Source organism: Python bivittatus, unplaced genomic scaffold (genome assembly GCF_059951505.1).
Source record: "Python bivittatus isolate LINGU-HERP-01145 unplaced genomic scaffold, Pbiv_v1 ctg000560_np1212, whole genome shotgun sequence".
NCBI lineage: Eukaryota > Metazoa > Chordata > Lepidosauria > Squamata > Pythonidae > Python > Python bivittatus.
In genome coordinates this window covers 8,900,624-8,920,797 of record NW_028277083.1, presented here as the reverse complement: position 1 = coordinate 8,920,797, position 20,174 = coordinate 8,900,624, and the positions used below count along the sequence as shown (strand labels likewise).

Genomic DNA, 20,174 nt, shown 5'->3' with positions numbered 1-20,174 from the left:
CAGAGCTAAGTTTTCAGATTGTTAGACTAATTGTCTCTGAAATGGTATGTAGGTGTGATAAAGCATAAGGGATAACATAAATCTCATAGGATTGAGCAGCAAGCTTCCAGCAGTAACTGTTGACATCTGCCTGAGAAATAGGAGCAGAATCATTAAAATAAAGTGCTTCCTACTTCCAGCTCTACCATAGGACATGGTATCACAGTCAATAGCACGGAAAGTAGCTGAGATGTTCTGGAGAATCAGAAGCATTATACTTCCTTGTATATCTCCTGGCAGTAAGTAATAATTTAAGCCAAGCAGGATACTTTCAGTCTGAAAACAAGTTTGAGGCCAGTTTGAACTGGATCACCTTAATCTGCATCTTCCAGAAGTCCATAGTGCTGTGTGGCCACCATCTGCTTGATAATGCCTAGGATTATCAGAGAGTATGTGGTAATTATTTAGGTGCAAGGGATCTAAACATCCCCTCCCCTGCAAAATTTTTAGAGTTCCCTAATTCAAGAGAAGCAAGTGATGTATCACCACTATTTATCTAATGCAAGCCATTAGCAATGTTATTTTAAGCACTTTGGTCATCTTTGGGGAACTCAGGTGCCTCTGCCAAGTGAAGTAAGACAAGTAGCTTCAATGAAGAGGTTCTTCTTAGTTGTGGGTCCTCAGCTTATGGAATGTCCACCCTAGAGAGGCATGTCTGACAGTTTGGTGCCATTCCTTCTTGCCAGTATTCTTAGATTTGTAGTGACTACAGTATGATAGTAGTAACTTTTACATTTTATTTGTTTTTCTGTGTTACATATTCATTGTGTTTTGTTGTTCTGGTTTTTAATGTTCTTAGTAATATTTCAATATTGAGAGAGAAATTAAATTATGAAGAGACAAGAATAATAATCACCACCACCACTACTCCTTTTCACAGAGCACATCGGCATGCCTAGAATAAAACACCATATGAAAAAAAAATCACGTGCAACATACATTGGCTAGTTTCAACATAGAAGCAGCTTTAAGATAGTGCCGTGAGGGCATGGCATGGTTTGTTTCCTCCCCTTTTTAAATTGCTTGAGATGCAACTTTTTCATTTGTTGTTATGTGGCTTTGTTATCACAGAATCAGTTCTGAAAGGAGTCATACTGCTTATGTCTTTGCAGAAAGTCACAGATTTTGTTTTATGTAGTACATACTTTTAATAAAATCAAGGGTTCCTCTGCTCCTCCTCTCCCATATTTAATGACCTCAACTGCCTTGTAAGACAATGGTTAATCTAAAATCACCAAGTGAGCTTCCTGAATAAGTAGGGATTACTCCTGTCATTCTCACTCATGATAGGTAGCCATGGTGTAACTAGTCTGTGGATCATGCCACTAGTTATTAGTGGAGTTCATGTGCAAGAAATTTTGTCAAATCAGTATTAGACCTAGGAAAGGATCTTAATTGAAACATATACAAATGTTTCTTTATGCCTCTTTAGAATTTGGTAGTAATAATTGTTGAAATTATAGTTAAGTGTGAGCTTAGTTGCTCTGTGCAGCCGTTATATCACTTCTGATCAACTAAAATGGCTTCTATAATTAACAGCTTTGGTTCTTGGGATTCAAAAATCTGTTTCACGTTGCAGCTAGTGAACAGATGAATGTAGTTAATCGAGTACCATAGTCCAGTGAGAATGGCAATCATATAAATATACTTGATAAAGAAAGATTCAGGCTTTTGTTTTTGATGACAGCAGAAGAGGAAGATGGTGTAAGAGCTGGTGTTATAAAGTCTGTGAATGCTGCTTGTAGTGTAGGTGTGTGTTCTAACTAAGAATTGAGAAAAAATGAAGTTGTATAAGGAATAGAAGGTGAGAAATTCAAAATAAATATTCAAGATTAAATGTTAACTTTAATTGTTAATTTTGAATAGTAGTTTCTAATATTGCAATAAGTAATGCGATCAGTTTCCAAGGAAGCAGATTCTTAGGGCATGCATCTGTTGCAAACTGAAAGTAATTACAGTGGTATAAATCACAATGATGAAAATGTGTGGGAAGCGTGTTCTGTGGTTAATCATGCCCTCTGTTAATATAATAGGTAAGTAATGTATTGATATGCTAAAGAGCCATTTTGAGGACACGGGGGTGCAAGAGTAAATAATCCTATAGAGGCAGCACTTCATTAATTAAAAGAAAAGTACTTCTTCCTCAGTAACTGCAAACCGATGTGGATGAATGCTTTGCACAGATGCTCTCAAGAAATGGTGATAGAGAACAGGGCATCGTCCTACAAATCTTCTCTTTTACCCAAGAACTCCTTTGCTTCCTTCCAACTTTCATTGTAGGTGTTTGTTCTGTTCATGCCTTGAACCCAAAATACACACTGTTTGTGTCATAAGGGTGGGGCAGAGAGCAGAGTCTCCTTTTCTCATTGAATGCCATTGTGGGGAGGAAAACTACTACTGTTGATACTGGAAGCGCTTGATTGAATCAGAGGAGCCACGGTTGATTTTCCCAGTGAATTCCACAAAGCTTGCGCTGGGCAAGCTATAGAACTGTAGTATCTCAGTTGGAGGTGGAATTTTAGAATTCAAATGAAGGGTTGCTGTAGCAGCTACGGGGAATTGAGACCAGGGATATCCTCTGAAGCTTGAGCTAGCTCAGAATTGTAAAGACTATGGGGGAGTTTGGTTACTGGGAAATTACTTCTAATCTAGATAAATATTTGCTTTCCTGTATATCACCATGCACAAAATGTGCTTATGTCTTTGAGGTTGAAATAAGGTGGGTTCATTCTTTTAGAATAAATATTGTTGATAAAATTTCCACTGTAGAATAGACTTGCTCAAAAAGCAGCTGGAAATGTGCTTGTTGTACACATAGGAAACAAACCTGAACTTCCTTCCTCCATAGTTTGATTCTAATGTTTTCCTCACTTTGTTTGGTTTAAGAGCTTGCTGGATATGAATCAATAGAGCAACACCTGCAAGTTGCTCTTAAATGGAAATATCTGGCTAGCTAAGCATAACAGTGAAATCATAAATAAACTTAAACAGCAAATGTCCAGCAGTAGGAGAATCCAGGCGGCTCGGCAGCAGTATAGACAATTCTAAATGTAAACGGGAAAATATTGTAAGAGAACACGGATTTTTGAAATTTAAGTTTATCCCAATGTAATGGAAGAGGTTACACCCCCTTGTTAATTAAACACCACTTGGTGTAGTTCATGTTAATCACTCAGACTGTTACTTCCTTAGCAAAGCAAAACACTTGGTTATTTTTACAGTCTTCTTCGTTAGTGCAGTTGAGGTGTAGTAAACAATGGTGTGATATCTTGAGTCCTTGTTAGCCATGGGTTGAAATACATTTTGAATAAAATAAAAGATTGGCTTGGAGACCAGACAGATAAGTGTCTACATGCTTTGAACTGGAATGAATGGGCAGGGGACCCTTCAGCCTGATGATTGCTATTAATGTATGGTGATGGCCATACATTTACATGGAGAGGTTTAATGATGGCTGCTAGTTTTGAGGTCTGAATGCTACTTTCAGAAACAAAAGAAGCAAATCCTAGATAATAGTTGCTAAGGAACAATTATAAAGAAAGCTATGACCTGCTTGTGACCTTCTAGGAACATCTGGTTGTTACTGTGTGGTACAGAATGCTGGACTAGAGAGATCTTCACCTGATCCAAAAGAGCTCCTCTTAAGGTCTTGTGTTTGCTGCTAATGGCTTGTCATTAGCGTTTGACCTGAGCCATTGTCCGTTATTTCTACAGTACCTACCTTAAGAAAAAGGTGGGTTGTGTAATATTTTTCTCTGGTTAAACAGGTTTGGAATGCTGCAAAATGTCTCTGAGAGATAATGATGTTTAGTATTTTTTTCCCCTTCTATCTATTTCCAGGGGAGCTGTTTATTATGTATACTCAAAAAGGCTACATGTAGCAGTTTAATGAGAAGTTTTGTGGAGTAGAGTTTATTTAACTTAATTGTGTGCAAACAATTTTTAGGACATCCTTTTACCTAGCATGCTTTGCTTAGTTTGTAGAATTAGAATTTATCAAAGAGGAAATTAGATACTTGGAAGAGTAAACCTCGTGGAATATGTGCTGCATTAAATTTTAGATATGGAAAGTCTTGTACTTTTTTAAAAGTGGGATTGAAAACCCCAGCTACCTGATAGCCACATATCTGTTCCTTGAGTTAGGAAAATACCGTAATTCATTTTTTTCCTGGGTTGGCACCTTAAAATCTTTTTGTTGGTGGCTCCTAAAAAAGTTAACTCGGTGCCTGAATATTTTTCTAATTCTGTGCATGAGGACTGAAAACTTGCTGTTGAATTTTGGTTTGTTTGGAATTTGCAAGAGTGTCCAGTTCTGCATTGGAGATATTTTAGGATGTGCAGCTTAATAATTGCTCCCCTCCTTGACCAGCTAAATTTTCACATTCTCTTTGTAACAGTTGTCCTGTTCTGTGTATATCTAATGTAATGCTAGTTTCTAAACAGTTCGTTTGCTTAATCTTTTTCTTATTCATACAATTTACTTTTCTCTAATAATGATTCTTTTTATATTGCATGTAACCATAGTAATGAGAATTGGAAGCAACTGTTGCTAGGTACCATATTTCAATGCCTTCATTTGCGTATTTCAATAAGTGGGCCTCTTTACATAAGAAATATAGTAAAGATAGCAGTTAAAACATGAGTTATATCATACAATTAAGCACTTCAGTCAGAGGAAGTTTGGAATTTCAAAGCAAGAGGCTAATTTGCCTTTTTGAAATGGTTCTAGCTTATTCACTTTATTCAATTCAATTTCAAATGGTGGCAAACGTGTAGCACTGTTGATTTGATATCAGATAGATTTCTTGAACCCCAATAGTTTTAATAGAATGTAGACTCATATGAGTTTGTGCAATTAAAAAGAACATCTTTATGATGGATAAGATGGTGAAGCTACCAAGATAGCAATTTACATTTATCTTCGAATTTTAATAGGGATTCTGCTCTGAAATGGCTCTACTAATGAGTTATCTGTTTGAATGAGTGTGGGTGCTTAGGAGAATGTATAATGACATAAAATGGGGCTGACGAGAGGAATATAAAAAGCTAATTATTAAGCAGTGAACAACTGCATATTATTGTACATTTGGTTAAATTCCAAAATCGTGTTTTAATGTTTCTTTTCTCTATATGTAAATCCAGTGCCTATGTTTAAGAGGAACTTTTGGCTATTTATAAGCTACAAAAATGTACAGTTTTGAAATGCAGGAATATTCTGGGTTCTGAAATCTGCCATCCTCCTCAAACCCTCCATTTCACCCACAGAATCCAACAAAATGGCTTGCAGTAAGTCCAGCGAAGAAAATGCTGGAAGCATATTGGATAAGGCATTCATAAGGTAAAGCAGAATGGTCTGATGTCAGAGTGCTCAGAGGAGCACATCAAGGCCATGGTAGTATATTTGAAAGTGATTGGTAATCAGTGAATAGAAGGAATAAAAAGAACTCTTCACAGAAGAGTAGAGGGTAAGGAAGGCTGGAAAATGAAAAACACTTCAGAAGAGGAGTGAATCATAGATATAAAAAGAGAAAAGCTTAGCAAACAGTACGCCCACAATCTACCATGAGTACCATTTTACTTTATCTTAGTACATGCTTTGAGAAATTATGTAAGAATTTAAAAGGTCCTGTCTTTATGAAAAAGAGCATATAGCTAAAATATTGCACTGGGGACATAAAGGTTTTTTGGGTTTTTTGCAGTGAACATGTTGGTTATATGAATAACTTTAACAGCTGAATAGCAGTTTCGAAAGAGAGTTAGGTTTCAAAACCAGGAGTTGTGTGAAGATAGTAATAAGATATCCTCTCTGGCACATGGTAGGTTTAGCAGTAATAATACCAGAGTTACTGTGAACTGGTTCACCCGTCATGCTAAACTTCCACCACAGGTCTGATTAGTTAGGATATCTGTCAGTATTATGTACAGTGTTTGCGCTCTCCTTCCATTTTGCTGTTGCCTTGCTCAAGAGCAAACAGTCCAGGATTCAGCACTTAAACCTACTTTCCAGTTGCTTGTGAACTGAGAATTTTGGATCAGTGTGTCTAAACAAGCTAAGAGTTGTAAGCTAACTTCAAATTGGGTTATTTTGGCTTTTCAGCTTTCCATTTTATTGAATGTGACCACTGTGAAATATTTGGATAACCCTGTTTTTTTTAAAAAATTGTGGTTCTGAAACTCTAAAGCAATCAGAATTTCTATCCCAGTCTTTTTGCTGTAACTGGGGTTTATCCATGAAGCTTGAATATTGTCAAATAAAATATTTATTCCTTGTCTTCATCCCTCTTCTGTTGTAATAATCTATGTAATTAATTTATGTTATTTCTAGCTGATTAGTTAACATTAGCATCTCTTGTGTCCCTGGAGAAATGTATTTGATGTCAGGTCCATAGTTAAATAGGCTGTTGGTGACAACCTTGTCAATGTACCAGACTATGATATCTTTAAAAAAGTGGTTTGTTTGGGGATTCTGTAACTCACATATTAGCTTACAAACGGGATTGCCACCCAGCAAACTCTTTCCCTGAAAATGAAATTAAATGTGCCAAGTCTAGTAACTATAGTCTGATGCCTTTTCTTTAGATTGTGAATAAAGAAATAATGCAGGACAGACTGGGAAGCACTTAGTGTCTTCTCCATCTGCCATTGCTTTGCATCATATTCCACTTACGAGTTCAAATAAACACTCTGAAAGCTCCTTAGAATAGGAAAATACCCTGTAAGTAAAGTCTCTCTTTCCTTATTTTTCTTCAGTCACTTTGTCCCAGGCATTTCTCAAGTTTAAAAAGGATTATGGCTGCATGTTTGCATATAACATTTATTTTGTTTCTGAATCGGTGTCTGCATGGTTTAAACTTGAAGTAATTAAAACAGTACAGTAGATTAATGGTCTTCTCTCATAACCAAGAATTCCACCTTGTTCTGCACAACATCTAGATTTGAGCAGTGCTTAATCTAGTTTATTGTTTTGTTTCTAAATGTCTAAATACTTGGGTTTAGCCAAAAAGGAGTGCCAGATAGCCTTCCTATAATCTAAAAAAAAAAAAAAAATCATAGCAAAGATGGAAAAGGAAATGGGGAAGGAGAATGAAAACATGATATTCAGGCATCAGTTTTTAATGTAGTGTTATCAATTTATAATGGTAATGGGTTACTTAGGAAGGGCTGACCAATCTCCTAGAGCCCAATGTTGTTCCTTACAACATAGTTTGTTCCAGTAGCTACTTTAAATAAGTAGCTAGTTATTTTAAGTAAATGTTTAATGAATTTATCTACCTGGAGTTACCAGGTCAATTAGCATCACACAAGGCACTTTGGAAACAAGAATTTTGTGTTATTGTATATTGTAGCTTTCTGGGTACGGCAAGATTTTTCCTGTAGAATCAAAGCTATACTTGAATGATTTATCCTCAAATGAAGGAAATGTGGATGTCACATATGACCCACCAGCATTTTTGTCTCTCATTTTTTTGCACATTTTGAATTCTGTGTAACAGAGGGATTCTGGGATTTGTATTCCAATACAATTTGGCCCCTTTTTGCTAAGCCACATTCTTTCAACAGATTCCTAACCTCAGCATTATTTGTATATACCAACATAGTTTGTTTTTAATTAGTCAAAATTTAGCAAAAGCCAAGAACTGGATGTTCTGTCAAAACTGAACTATCAGTATTATGTTTATAGGAGGTCCTTTGACTGGATTGAGGAGGAAGTATGCTGACAAAGCTGCTAAAGAAAAATTATAGTACTGATGTCCTGTAGATACATATGGTATCATTCATCAAGAGATGATTGCTAAATATAATACAATTTATTTTCAGCTGCACTATTTGGCTATTTGTGTATTGTTGATTATTTTCTAATATAAAATGAAAGACGATGCCTGTATATGTTGCACATTGAACTAACGTGAAGTAACCTGCTAACAGGATTCACACAACACATAATTTATTTGGTTTTAGATTGGGTTAATATGTATATTCAGATTTGGTTTGTATATCATGATTGATAGTGCATTAATATGTGTAAATCCAGCCAACTATGTCTTATTCAGCAGACCATGGTTTAGTGCAAGAAAACAAACCATTCACTTATTGGAAGGTATGCTTAACTGATAATCAGTAATCCTATGTGAAAGAATAATCGTAGTTAACTGATTTTAAGAGATAAGTCATATTTTATTAAAAGATAATAAGTTCATCACAGAAATTGATTGTACCCATTAAGATTTTATAAACCCCAAGAAATTAAAACCCATCAGGGGACTTTGATAGCCTCAAAAATTGAGTTTGAGGGTAGAGTTTGTCCATCTGTACAAGAAGGTAGGACGACATGGGCTAAAGTCTACAGGATGTGATTTTAGTCATACTGAACAGAGCCATTTTTAAAGCAAAAAAATCTTTTAAGTGGCTAAAGTTGTTGGAGCTAGAGAAACAGAATTTATAACCAGAGTTACTATCTGCATATAAGATTAGGAGAATACATGGTGCAAGTCACAGAGAGTGCTGACTGTTTCACTGAAGAATTTCTGCTGGACTTGGGTGAAATAGTTGAATATTTATAATCCTTTTTGAACAGCTTTGTCAATCTGCTTTCAATAAGTCATTTTCTGTTGTCAATGTCTCTAGTTGCTTGAACACAATGGAACATAAGGGGGCAGTGGACCCAGAAGATGATTCAGGATTATTATCACGCCTTGCACCTAGTCCTCATAGTGAAGCAGTTGCCCATGAATTTCAAGAACTCTCTTTGCAACCGAACCGGTATTTACCTCCTCTCAATGAAAGGAAGAATGGTAAGTACACAATATGGCTGATACCAAGTTTAATTTCTTGGTCTAAGTAAGCTACTCTTTCATTTTATGCCTATTTACAAGATAAGTGACTGAGTGTTCTGTAATGTCGCAAAATGGGTCACATTATTTTCTCACAAAGGTACTTGGATTTCCAGATGCAGTGATCTTCCAGTGCTTATATAATATACTAAGTTCATCTAATGAATGCTCATCTAATAATTGCTCTATATATTTTAATATCTAGTTTTGGACTGTTAGCTTCATTGAGCGTTTATAGAACTTGATGTTAGTTTTCATCTCTTCCTTTACTGTTTCTTTTGGCAAGAAACCAGGTTTTAATCAGGGCATGTCTTGTCTGAAAACTGAACATGTTTCCATTTGGTGTGGTCTTCATTCTTTGCATTTGTTTGGGAAAACACACACTTGCATGTGGTCTTCTACTGCTGTTATTGCATGCTTGTCAAATGATTTCCTACATCTTCTTAACAGCTGTTTTATTCTGGAATATCAAGATTCTTGGAGATCTCTACTTATGACATCAGATTTTCTAGCTTTGCATATTCCTAATAGTGAATTTAATTCTGCTTCTTTAATTACCTTTATTTTATATCATGGAGGTAGCTGTGGAGATATTTGCAGGGAATTGGAAATGACGTGTTAAAGAGGAATCATAAATCCCTGCTTCTGTAGCAGTCCTGCCCAGCACGAGAATATTTATGTATGTATGTATGTATGTATGTATGTATGTATGTATGTTTAAATTTATATGATGAGACAGTTGTCTATGTCACTGTGGCTCATCCTTTCATAAAAATCAGATAGTAGTGCATTGATATAGTGCTTCTTTTACAGATTGTGGGACCACAATTACGTGCTGGGTCAGGTGGTTATCTTCATCTGCTCTAATAACACCAAACTTAATGCGGTTCTACAATATGTTTTTAGAATTACAGGAGTCAGTACTTACTTGAGAATATACTATTAAAACAGTCATCTTGTGTAGCTTTATTTGGAAGTCTAGCTAAGAGGGAATCGATTTGCTATACCTGCAGTATTTCTGATATTCTCTGGCCTTGTCCTCTTCAGCATAGGGAAGTTGGCTTTGTGCAAAAAAGTTCTAACAAGTCCATTCAGATCTTGAAAATGGATGCTTAGAATTCATAGCATATAATTGGCAACATATTCTGAACTCTCTGGATTTTTTCCAAAAAGCTTTTATCCTAGTTTTTGAGTAGGTTTTGTTATAATCCTTTTTGCAGCCTGAAAAAGATAATTCATCCTTTGCTTGTTGTGACTTGATTTTGCAGTTCATATTAAGAATCAACAGTTTTTTGGGGAAAAAACAAAAGACCCCCAAACCATTCCTTCTGAATGTTGGTGGAGATGCTTGTATACAAAACTTTTATTTGATTAAAAAATACAGGTCAAACAGTAATAGATTCTAGGTTTTAAAAAGTAGCTTTGTATATTCAATATTTACTTCTTTCATTTTAGTCTTCCTATTTGACTGGAAATCTGTTCTGACAAGAATCTCTTTATGTCTTAACAATCCTGTAGTATCAGATGTAGCAGACATATATTGTGTGGAGCCCACCAATTTTTTGTCCATATTTGAATACAGAATATATAATTGCAGAAACTAATTGGTCAACTATATCTTTTGGACTTCTTTAATGGAGTTCGATACATTTCTAAATATCCAAAAATACAGATAATGTATTTTTCCATTGCTGCTTTAGTTTGAAATGTAGAGTTTAAAAACAGTGTTGTATATCTCGTCTACTGGAATTCAATGTGTCATGAGGCATTGACTTGTTTCTGTCATGAAAACACATGTTTAAAGTTCATTTATTTTCTCAGCATGAGCTTAGGAAGTGCAGTATGTTAATGTATCCAAAGCCCATAGGGAATTCCACACAAATTAGAAGTGGTCTAAAAGGAAGTATGACTTTTTCTGGCCTCTAAGCTAGTTGTTGTTTTATGTAGAGTTCAAATCAACTGTTGGCAAGATCAGTCTTCCTCCAGAGTCTTTCATCAAAAAGCTTTTAATACTGATCTGAGATTTTGATTCTGAAAGTTACTTTGTACTTTGCTTACAGATATTCTTCAAATTCTTTACTCTCCAGCTTTCATTTTTAAAAATAACTGTTTTTAACCTTCATAATCCCAAGTTCACTGAGACACAGTTCCTCCTCACAGTCTTTGAATGAGAAAAACATACTGTCTCAACTAAATTGATGTCCTGATATGCAAGCCTGTCTCTTAAATCTAAATCTGTCATATTATTACTATTTTTAAGCTACATTTTATGATCAGTGCTCTTCCATTATATAAATACAAAATCACAGTGTAATTAAAATCACTGTAAATATCAGAAAAAAAACTGCAAGAAGCAACACAAAAACAGGGAAAATAAATTGTAATAAATGCATTCAGCTCTACACAACAAAATAATCTTTTTTTCTTCCCAGGGGTTGTTACATAAATAATTTGAAGGGACTTGTAATTTCAGTCTCATTTCCATGAAAATAAAATACTGTTCTAAACTTTGTTTTAGAATTTTACATACCACTCTAATCACTTCATTTGGAGTTTTACATTGGCTAATATTTGGAAAATATAGAGGATTGCCAGGAAATTTATTTGAAGTATCTTAAAAAATACTCTGTTATAATGCAGGGAAACTTTGTGTAATTGGTGGTGAGAGATATTTATTATATAGGAATGTCCACTGTAAGAAAGAAAAAGTTATTGTAGGGAATTATGTCATTTGTGCAGTAGTTATTGCAAATGACATAAATTATGTTATTACCTGAATGAGGTAAATAACAGTGAAACTTTGGATCACTGCATGCAAATTTTATTTCATTGAGGACCAGTAAATTGTGGTTTTTAGAACTATTTTAATTTTTAATTAATGGAGAATGGAATGGAATGGAATGGAATGGAATGGAATGGAATGGAATGGAATGGAATAGAATAGAATAGAATAGAATAGAATAGAATAGAATAGAATAGAATAGAATAGAATAGAATAGAATAGAATAGTCAGTTCTTTTTCAGTGCTGCACTTTTTCTCGGGATCCAATATTGTAGAAATTGAAGGGGAGAAATTGTGATGTGTGAAATCATTTTGACAACTAGCGTCTTTTATCTAAGCAATGACGTCTCTTAGCTTGTAAGAAATATGAAGGCAGATTTTGTATGTACTATTTCCCATTTAGTCTGTCATTGTTCTCAGCACTGCCAGTTCCCACCATTCTAGCATTCCCTGGGCATCTGTCAGTGTCTGCAAGGAACAGATTTCAAATATTAAAGCATGTGAAAAGACCCACAGGCCAAACCTCAGTGGTCTCTAGAGGACTGACCTCTAAAGTCAACTTTCTTCTGACATTTTCACAGGCTTCTTGAAGGAATTCCTGTAGAGTCATTCCATTTGGTAAACATTTAAACTAAATCTCTGTCACTTTTAGTGAGATTTATTAGGGACTCTGTCCACTTTCTTTAACAGAACAACTAGAAATGCAGTTAATGTCTAAATTTTAACAGCAAAAAATGTAAGAAAACTTTTATACAGATATTGATATTTAATCTTAATGTAAGTTTCCAGACATTTTTTGTGGATAAAGACATTGTTTATTTGGAAATTAATTTAGCATTTACTGAAAGTTACAAAAAAAAAGGAACATTTCCCCAAAGGGAACCACTGAATTCAGGATGTTTGTTTTCCTGAAATTTAAAAAAAAAAAGTCTTGAAAGTAGTGATTCTCCTTGGGTGAATGAGGTTTCAAACGTTTCGTTAAAATGACTTAGCACGGCCATGATGCTAATATCCTAAAAATGACCTAAAGGAAAACAGGAACAGGAAAGAACTTGATTTGGAATGATTTGGATTTTTTTTCCTTCATGTGGAATGCATTGCACCATATGTAAAATAATATATTCAATTGAGGCAGTAAATAAAATGCACAAATAAAATAAAATAGTGCTGTGAATAAAATTGTCATGAAGATTCCTGGGTATTTATGATTTGGGGAAGGGGAAAGCTTCACATTATGTTCAGTAAGCATATGTAAGATGTGTCGTTTGTAAAACACTTATGGGGAAAGCCCATTTAAATGAGACATCAATGTGAGAGTGGCGGTGGATTTTTTAGATGTTTGTTCTCATACCATGGGGTCATTGGAATATCATCCTCCTTAGGGCAGATAGCCCACAGGGAGGATTTTAAACAAGAGCTGTGTGTGTGTGTGTGTGTGTGTGTGTGTGTGTGTGAGAGAGAGAGAGAGAGAGAGAGAGAGAGAGAGAGAGAGAGGTAGGTAGGTAGGTTGGTTACTTTTCCTTCTCCTGCCCACAATACAGGTCTGATTTGGGCTACTTCTGCCCACTGTTGAAAGCAACAACAAGCCAAACATTAAATGCAATCAGACACTTTACATATAGTAAGTATATTTTAATTTTGCCCTTAAAAGGAATATTTTAATGCTGTATTTCATTAGTAAGTCACAAGGAACATCATCCTTTTGATTGCGCATCATGCGTTTAGATGGGGTGTTAGTATGGATTTGACCAATTCTTTATTCCCTTGGTCAATATTTTTTTATTTTGAAAATCAAAATTATGTATAATTTTTTTTAAAGGATAGAAACAAAGTGCTTTTGTGAAGGCTGCTCCGATTTTGTAGGGTTTTTTTCCCCCCTTAGAATGTAAAATTAAATGGAAAAATGGTATCCCTTGGTATGGGTTATTGCTATTTAAAGACACAGAGATTGGGGATGTAATCGTATAGTCAGTTTCCTGGTACTGAGTTAATGGGCTTAGATTAGACATGCTGAGAAAATTGTTTACAAAAAAGACAATGTTGGACTATTTTATACCTTCTCTTCTAAAATCTGTTTTTGGATTTCAGTCAGTTTCACAAAAAGAAGAAAAAGTTATGAGAAGAGGTACGGTGTACCCCGTAAGATATGATCCAAGTACTATTAATGGCAAGCTTAGTCATTTACTTCATATTCAATGAGGCCATAAAACTGTCCCCATATGTTTCTGATTTCAGTTCTCGTTTAATTGATACTTGGAATTGAGGTTAGCCATGCTCCCACAGTTCTAGACAGACAGGAATGGTTGAGATAAGAATGATGATACATTATTTCCTATACTGCATTTCTTGAGAGTTTCTAATGGCAGTTGCCTAAATGCAAAGCTGTATTATTTCTTGGCAAGTCTGGCCTTTTAAAGGTAAACTATTTGTAGAAAGTGGTGTTAAAGAGAAGGGCCACCCTTTCTATTATGTGTGTTACCACTCTGCACCATGTTTGCAGGGAAGTCATGAATATGGTTAAGACCCCATTTTTAACACATTATTGCAACCTTTAGTAGTTAAATTTATATGTTTGCATATCTTGCTAAATTTTGGACTAGGCTTGGGGAACCCAGATGTAAGCTCTTGGCTGTAGAAGTTCACCGGGTGACTGTGAGCCCAATGTTCTTCTCTCCAACTTATCTCACAGGATAGTTGTTGTGGGAACATATTTGGAAGAAAAGTGGGATATTGATATAGCACTGAGTACTGTACAATACATTTTGAAGCCATTGTGCTGTTACAGTTAGTTAATAAAACAGGTCAACTTTTAAAAGCTGAATACTTTTGATTTCTAGTGATCAGCTGAACCAAGAGTCTTTTTAGGGTACATTCATAAGACTTATCAGAGAAATATCTTTAAAATGTTCCTCTTTCTCTTTCTCAGGTGGTGTAAGAATGCTCTTTCATGTTAGCCTTGTAAAACCTGTGGAGTAATATTGTTTGGTTGATAGAAAGTTGCACTTGTTAAAAAAAAAAAAGGGGGAGGGGGAGAAATTGACAAGCTTATCAGTTTCAGCAGTATCTGGAAAACAGCTTCAAATATCAGTTTATGGATTCCATCTAGAGTCAGCTTTGCTGGTTTCGCTGGTTTCCTCTCAGTGCTGTTGTCATTAAGGTTCTTGTTCTGAGAGGTGGAGGTAATTAATTCACAAACAAGAGGTATATAAATCACATGTCTTCTGTATCATCTTTAGCTTTAATTTCATTTGAAAGTTTCTTCTATCGGTACATTTAAAGCACTGCTCAAAAGTTTGGAAGTCAGTTTGAGCAATCCTGAGTAATCTTATCTGGGAGAACTGAGTTAGTAGTTTTCCAGCAAATGTCATAGTTGCTCAACCAGTTTCACCATCTCAAGATGAGATAATAGGTTTCTTTGATGCAATAGTGTAATCTCTCTTTAAATTCTGTGTCTCTCAGTAAATTTTATTATTAACAGGCCAAAGATCTTGTTTACATGATGTAAGCTTCATTTCTGCATTCTGCGAAGTTGAGCTGTATGATCTGATGACATTGCCATAGCATCTTGAACAGATGTGAGAGAATGGCAAGTCAAGATGAATCCAGTACTAACAGCATCTAGGACTGATGGCATTGTGTGTAGTAGAATGTGACACAGCAGTGATCAAATTTGGCTACAGTGCATTTTAGAAACATATTTTAAAGTATTTGCTGCCACCACAGAGCAAGCAATATAAGAATATAAGAAGAGTCGTACTAGGTCAGGCTAAAAGCTTGTTCCAAAACTTGGTATCCCACAATGGCCAACTACACAAATCTAGGAAGGATGGACATTATTGCCCTTTCTCCACTGTTGGTTCCACACAACTAGTCATTAAGACAGATTTTTGATTCTGGAGGCATTATTGTACTTGCCACTGATAGCCCTATCTACTTCTATCAAATGAGAATCCTTAATCACATCTGGCGGCATGAAATTCTGTACTTAACTTTATATTAATAAAGTCCTAAATCTCCCTATAGTTGGTTTCAAGGGAAAATTCTGAAGAAGAGAGACAGAGAAATCCACTCTATCCATATGTTATATGTTGTACATGATTTTGTATAATTCTATCATATTTCCCCTTACTTTCCTTCTTTCTAAGCAAAGAAACCCCAGGATGTAGTTGTAAGAGAACTATATTCGAAGGGGGAGAGGAGATGAGTGGCTGCTTAAACAACATGCTGTTCTTCATGGTAGAGCAGAAATCCTGGGGAATGTTTTCCTTTCTGTTTTTGTTCTGTGCTCTCCCACTGCTTCTATATTTTTTTAGAATTTTATATAAAAATCAAGTGTTTGTAATTGAGCTAGGCAGTATAAAAGTACTATAAAAAAATAAATAGAAGTCCTCTAACAGAAGTACTCTAGAGAAATAATATGTGATCCTAGTCAGTGCTATAAGAGAAAGTACAAATACTGGTAAACATTAAGGCAGTTGTCTTTTAATATTTAAATAAATACATTTATGCTTCAAAATTGTTTAGTTTCTATTTTTTGTTTGTTTGCTTTGTTTTTAGCCCCCATTTTGGAGCATTGTTCCTTTGTGAACCTGAAAATTCAGCAGGGTATACATTATCAGTCTTCTCTGAAATTCAGATGCTTTCTTAACTCATTCCATAAAGCTGCCGTTATTTATTTAATTGCATATTTATATCACCCCTTTCTCTTGGGAGCTCAAGGCAGCATTCCTCGCATGTCCTCCTCCTATTTTTCTCCATGAAAGTTACCCTGTGAGGTAAGATGGGTTGTGAGGGACTGGCCCGGAGTTACTCAGTGTGCTTTCATTGAGGGAGAACTTGAATCTACATCGCTCTCCTCTGCCCCACCCCCTTAACCACTGTACTGCATTGGTCCTTGCTTGTATCTCACTTTCAGTTGCAAAAATGGATCAGAGTTGCCAAGAAATCTACACTCGTGAGAATTAATGATGCTTAGAGCCTTTGCACTGAAGAACTATGTTGTTAGAAAAATCTCCTTAAGTTAGTACTTAAATTTATTATGGTATCTGCTATTTCTAATAGACCTCTTTGCCTAACTGTTAAAGAGTTAAATAAAGTTAATTTTAATTTGCGGATGGTTTCAGGGCTTGTAAACTTGGCTGTAAATTTGAGTGGCTCCTCTGTGATCCCTTTGTTCATATGATAATTTTTCTGTGACTCAAGAGACAATATTGCTGTTTCCTTGTATCTTTTACATTCTGGGAAAACCCAGAATTGATCATTATTTTCTAAATCACACCATTCTGGTATTTTCTGAATAATTAATTGGATTCTGGTGTGGCTGTATTTATTTTAAATGCTTTGGGTTCCATTATTTCTGTTTTTCATAGTTCCTGTACTTCTCAGAGTCTACATGCTTTGAAAGTATGTCATTACCCATAAGTAAAATCTCCAGGTTGCTTTCTCTCCCAAGTAATTCCTCTTTCCTTTTCATGGTAAAAAGCAAAACTTGTCTTTATTTTGGGACACCCAATGAGAACTCATTCTAAATTTTCTTCTTTAAAATGTTTTTGAAAAGATACTTCATGTTTTGAAAAAAAGGTTAATTTTGGAATGGCAATGTCTTTTTGCACTAAGCAAGCAGTCACAGAAAGAGCTTCTGCTATTGCAATTATGCCAGCATTTCCATTAAGGCAGGAATAACTTCATTTGCTTGAATGCTAAGTGTTCTGTCAAACTGTGCTGTTAATGTTACTTGATAAAATGTTCTTGCTTTGAAATGATGTGGTGAAAATTGTCAGGTCTGGGATCTTTTTAAAAGAAGGCCTTATTTCTTAAAATTTGTCTTCTGCATGTATAAAAAACATACCTACACACTGAAATACTTAATGTAAATAGCTCTTCATTAACTCACAGTGAAGGAAGTTCCCTAGATAAATATATATATAAACCGATGTAATAAATAAAATAAAATTTTATTGTACTGCATCCTCTGTCAGTATCTAAAGTTCAGTACAAATATGGCAACAAACAAGCGAGTGGCTATTCTTTAGTCAGTGTAGATTCTAAATATTCATTTAAGTTAATGAAATTTACTTATCAATATGCTAAAGAATATGATGATACTCATGCTGTGTTCCAAGTTCCTTGAATATGTGAGACCTCCAGTAGCAATATTTAAATTCTTTCCCCCATTTACTGTATTATTGATTATTAATGCACTAGTCAGCCTTTGGGGATAAAGATACAGAGAGTAATTTTAGTGGATGATTTATTAGTAGAAGAGCAACCATATTCAAGTATAATTGAATGAACTTGTTTGGAAGCTAGCAACTTTTCATCTACATGCTATTTTACTGCAGCTTCTGCATATTGTAATTTTTGAATGTCCTGCTAAACTTTGCATATTGAGTTGTCCCCCAAATTAGTAATATAGGGTTAAATCTTGTTTTGTTGCCTGCTTGTTTTATATATAGCTTGCAAACTAGCCATTTAGTGATTATATTGCAAGAACTATGAATTCTGCTTTGGGGAGTAGTGATAAGGGATGCAGAAAGTCACTTGGCCCACATTTGAAAGTGAACTAACTTAATTTAACTTCAGTTTAATCTGTTTTCAGATTCAGTTCTTTGTAGATTTGAAGTACAGTTCTTGGCTCAAATATTCAAGTTAGAGAAAGATGCATGTAGAACTGTATGTTAGGAAAAGATGCATAGATAAATGGGTTTTTCTCTTGTTCTGGATTTAAAAAAATAATCCAGTGCAGAAATTTAGCACAACAGAGAATCAAGCACATGAAAAATAGAATAACTGGCTGTAGAATAATTGGTATATATGGAGTTAGGACAGTCTCAGTTTCAACTGTGGTAGACATATGTACACACAATGGACAAGTTTTGTTCAAAAACATTTTGCCTAGAAATGATCAACTTATATCTTTTCAACTGGTTTTTGCCACAGTTGGCAACTTCATCTTGAATGTAGTCCACAATAAAGGTTTTCAGCTAGGCTCAACTGGAAGCAGGTTCTTAATCTGGAAAATCTTAACTTGAATTGTAGCCAGAGGTGGTTGAAACACATTGTTACATGTGACATTCCTTTTTTATTAGAATTTTTCAATTTAATAAAATATATAAAACAAACAAAAACAAAGATAGAAAAAGAAATGGAGAAAAAAAATTCAAAAAGGAAAAATACATACAATTATTCTGCCCTTCTTTCTATTGAGCAAATATCATCTTAAACTTTTCCCCAACCTCTTCATCCCTTTTTCATCATCAGATCATCAGTTCGTTTTTTTCTTCTTTCAATAAAAAGTCCATATAAGGCTTCCAGTCTTACAAAAAAGTCTTTATCATTTTTTCTCTGACCAAACTGGTCGGCTTCGCCATGTCTGCAAGTTTAGTTAATTTTTACATTTGAGATTCCTAACATGGAAATACATATATTACAGTTAATATTTTTAATTATCTCCTGTAAATATTTTTTCAAGAGGACATTAGGTGTGAGGGATAATTTAGATTATGTACTGTAGCAAAGTACTGAACTATGTGTTCTTTTGGTTATAACCTGCCTGTGTTTGTCTCCATTGCGCTGGGTATATAGAGAAGACTATTATATGAGGAGAATAATCTTGTTTCCATGGAGACTTTGAACTATTCTTCTGCAAATTCTGTTGTAATCATTTTGTTTGACCAATTTTACTTCAGATTTCCTTTATTTATAGTGCTTTTTCAATTGTTTGATTTGTTTATAACTGCTGAGATTTAGTCATACTGTATAACCCTTGAGTGCCTAACATCTATTGCAGATTTCCCAATGATTATAGGAATTTTTTATTGAAGAATTGTATTTGCAAGTAATCAATGTATACAGATGGGTTTGTGGGTTGGAAGCAAGAGGTTGAGTTGAAAAGCCTTCCATATGTATATATTTAATGACTAACAGTGTTCTAGAAGAAACTAACCCATATATTGAGAAGGCTGAAGAGGGTGGATCCGATCATAATACTGGCTAGACTTGCAGTGAAGTATGCATAGTCATTAGTGTGCTTATGTGCACATCTTTTGATAGCTGCCAGCCTCCCATCCCAATTTAATTGTAATTTTATTTGTAGAAATAGGAAGTTGGCATCATTTTTATTTACAAGAAAGGCTTTGGATCCATATAGGTCCCTTAGGCATTCTTGGAAGATTAAAAATGGATGCATCGCTGCAACCCAATACTGTAGAACAGGGATCTGGAAATATCACACTGATTCAGAAATGCAGTGTTTTAGAAATTCCAGAACATTACGTTTCCCATATATGGACCATGGCAAATTTGGACTGGAATGGGAAATGGACCATTAGAGAACCACTTCCAGTTCTGAGGATTTATTTCCAGAAACTGCATAACTGTCCCCAGAACAACATAGTTTGGGGTAAGTTTCAGCATGGTCTGGAGAGAGAATGGTGTTCTCCAGAAAGTTCTGGTTTCCAGTTGGTGAGTTTTATGCATCTCTGTTTCAGAAATGTGTCCACGCTCCCCTCTGCAAATCAAAT

The 20,174-nt window shown here is 35.1% G+C and overlaps 1 protein-coding gene across 2 annotated transcripts in view; it reads left to right on the top strand.

The window, feature by feature from the left end:
- The window catches only part of MRTFB (myocardin related transcription factor B), a 79,781-nt gene that overhangs the window by 12,296 nt on the left and 47,311 nt on the right, over positions 1–20,174 (top strand). For both annotated transcript variants that reach the window (XM_015887759.3, XM_025165476.2), the window contains one exon: positions 8,665–8,831. In XM_015887759.3, coding sequence (XP_015743245.2) covers positions 8,678–8,831 — 154 coding nt within the window. In that variant the 5' untranslated portion in view covers positions 8,665–8,677. The remainder of the gene's footprint in view (positions 1–8,664; positions 8,832–20,174) is intronic.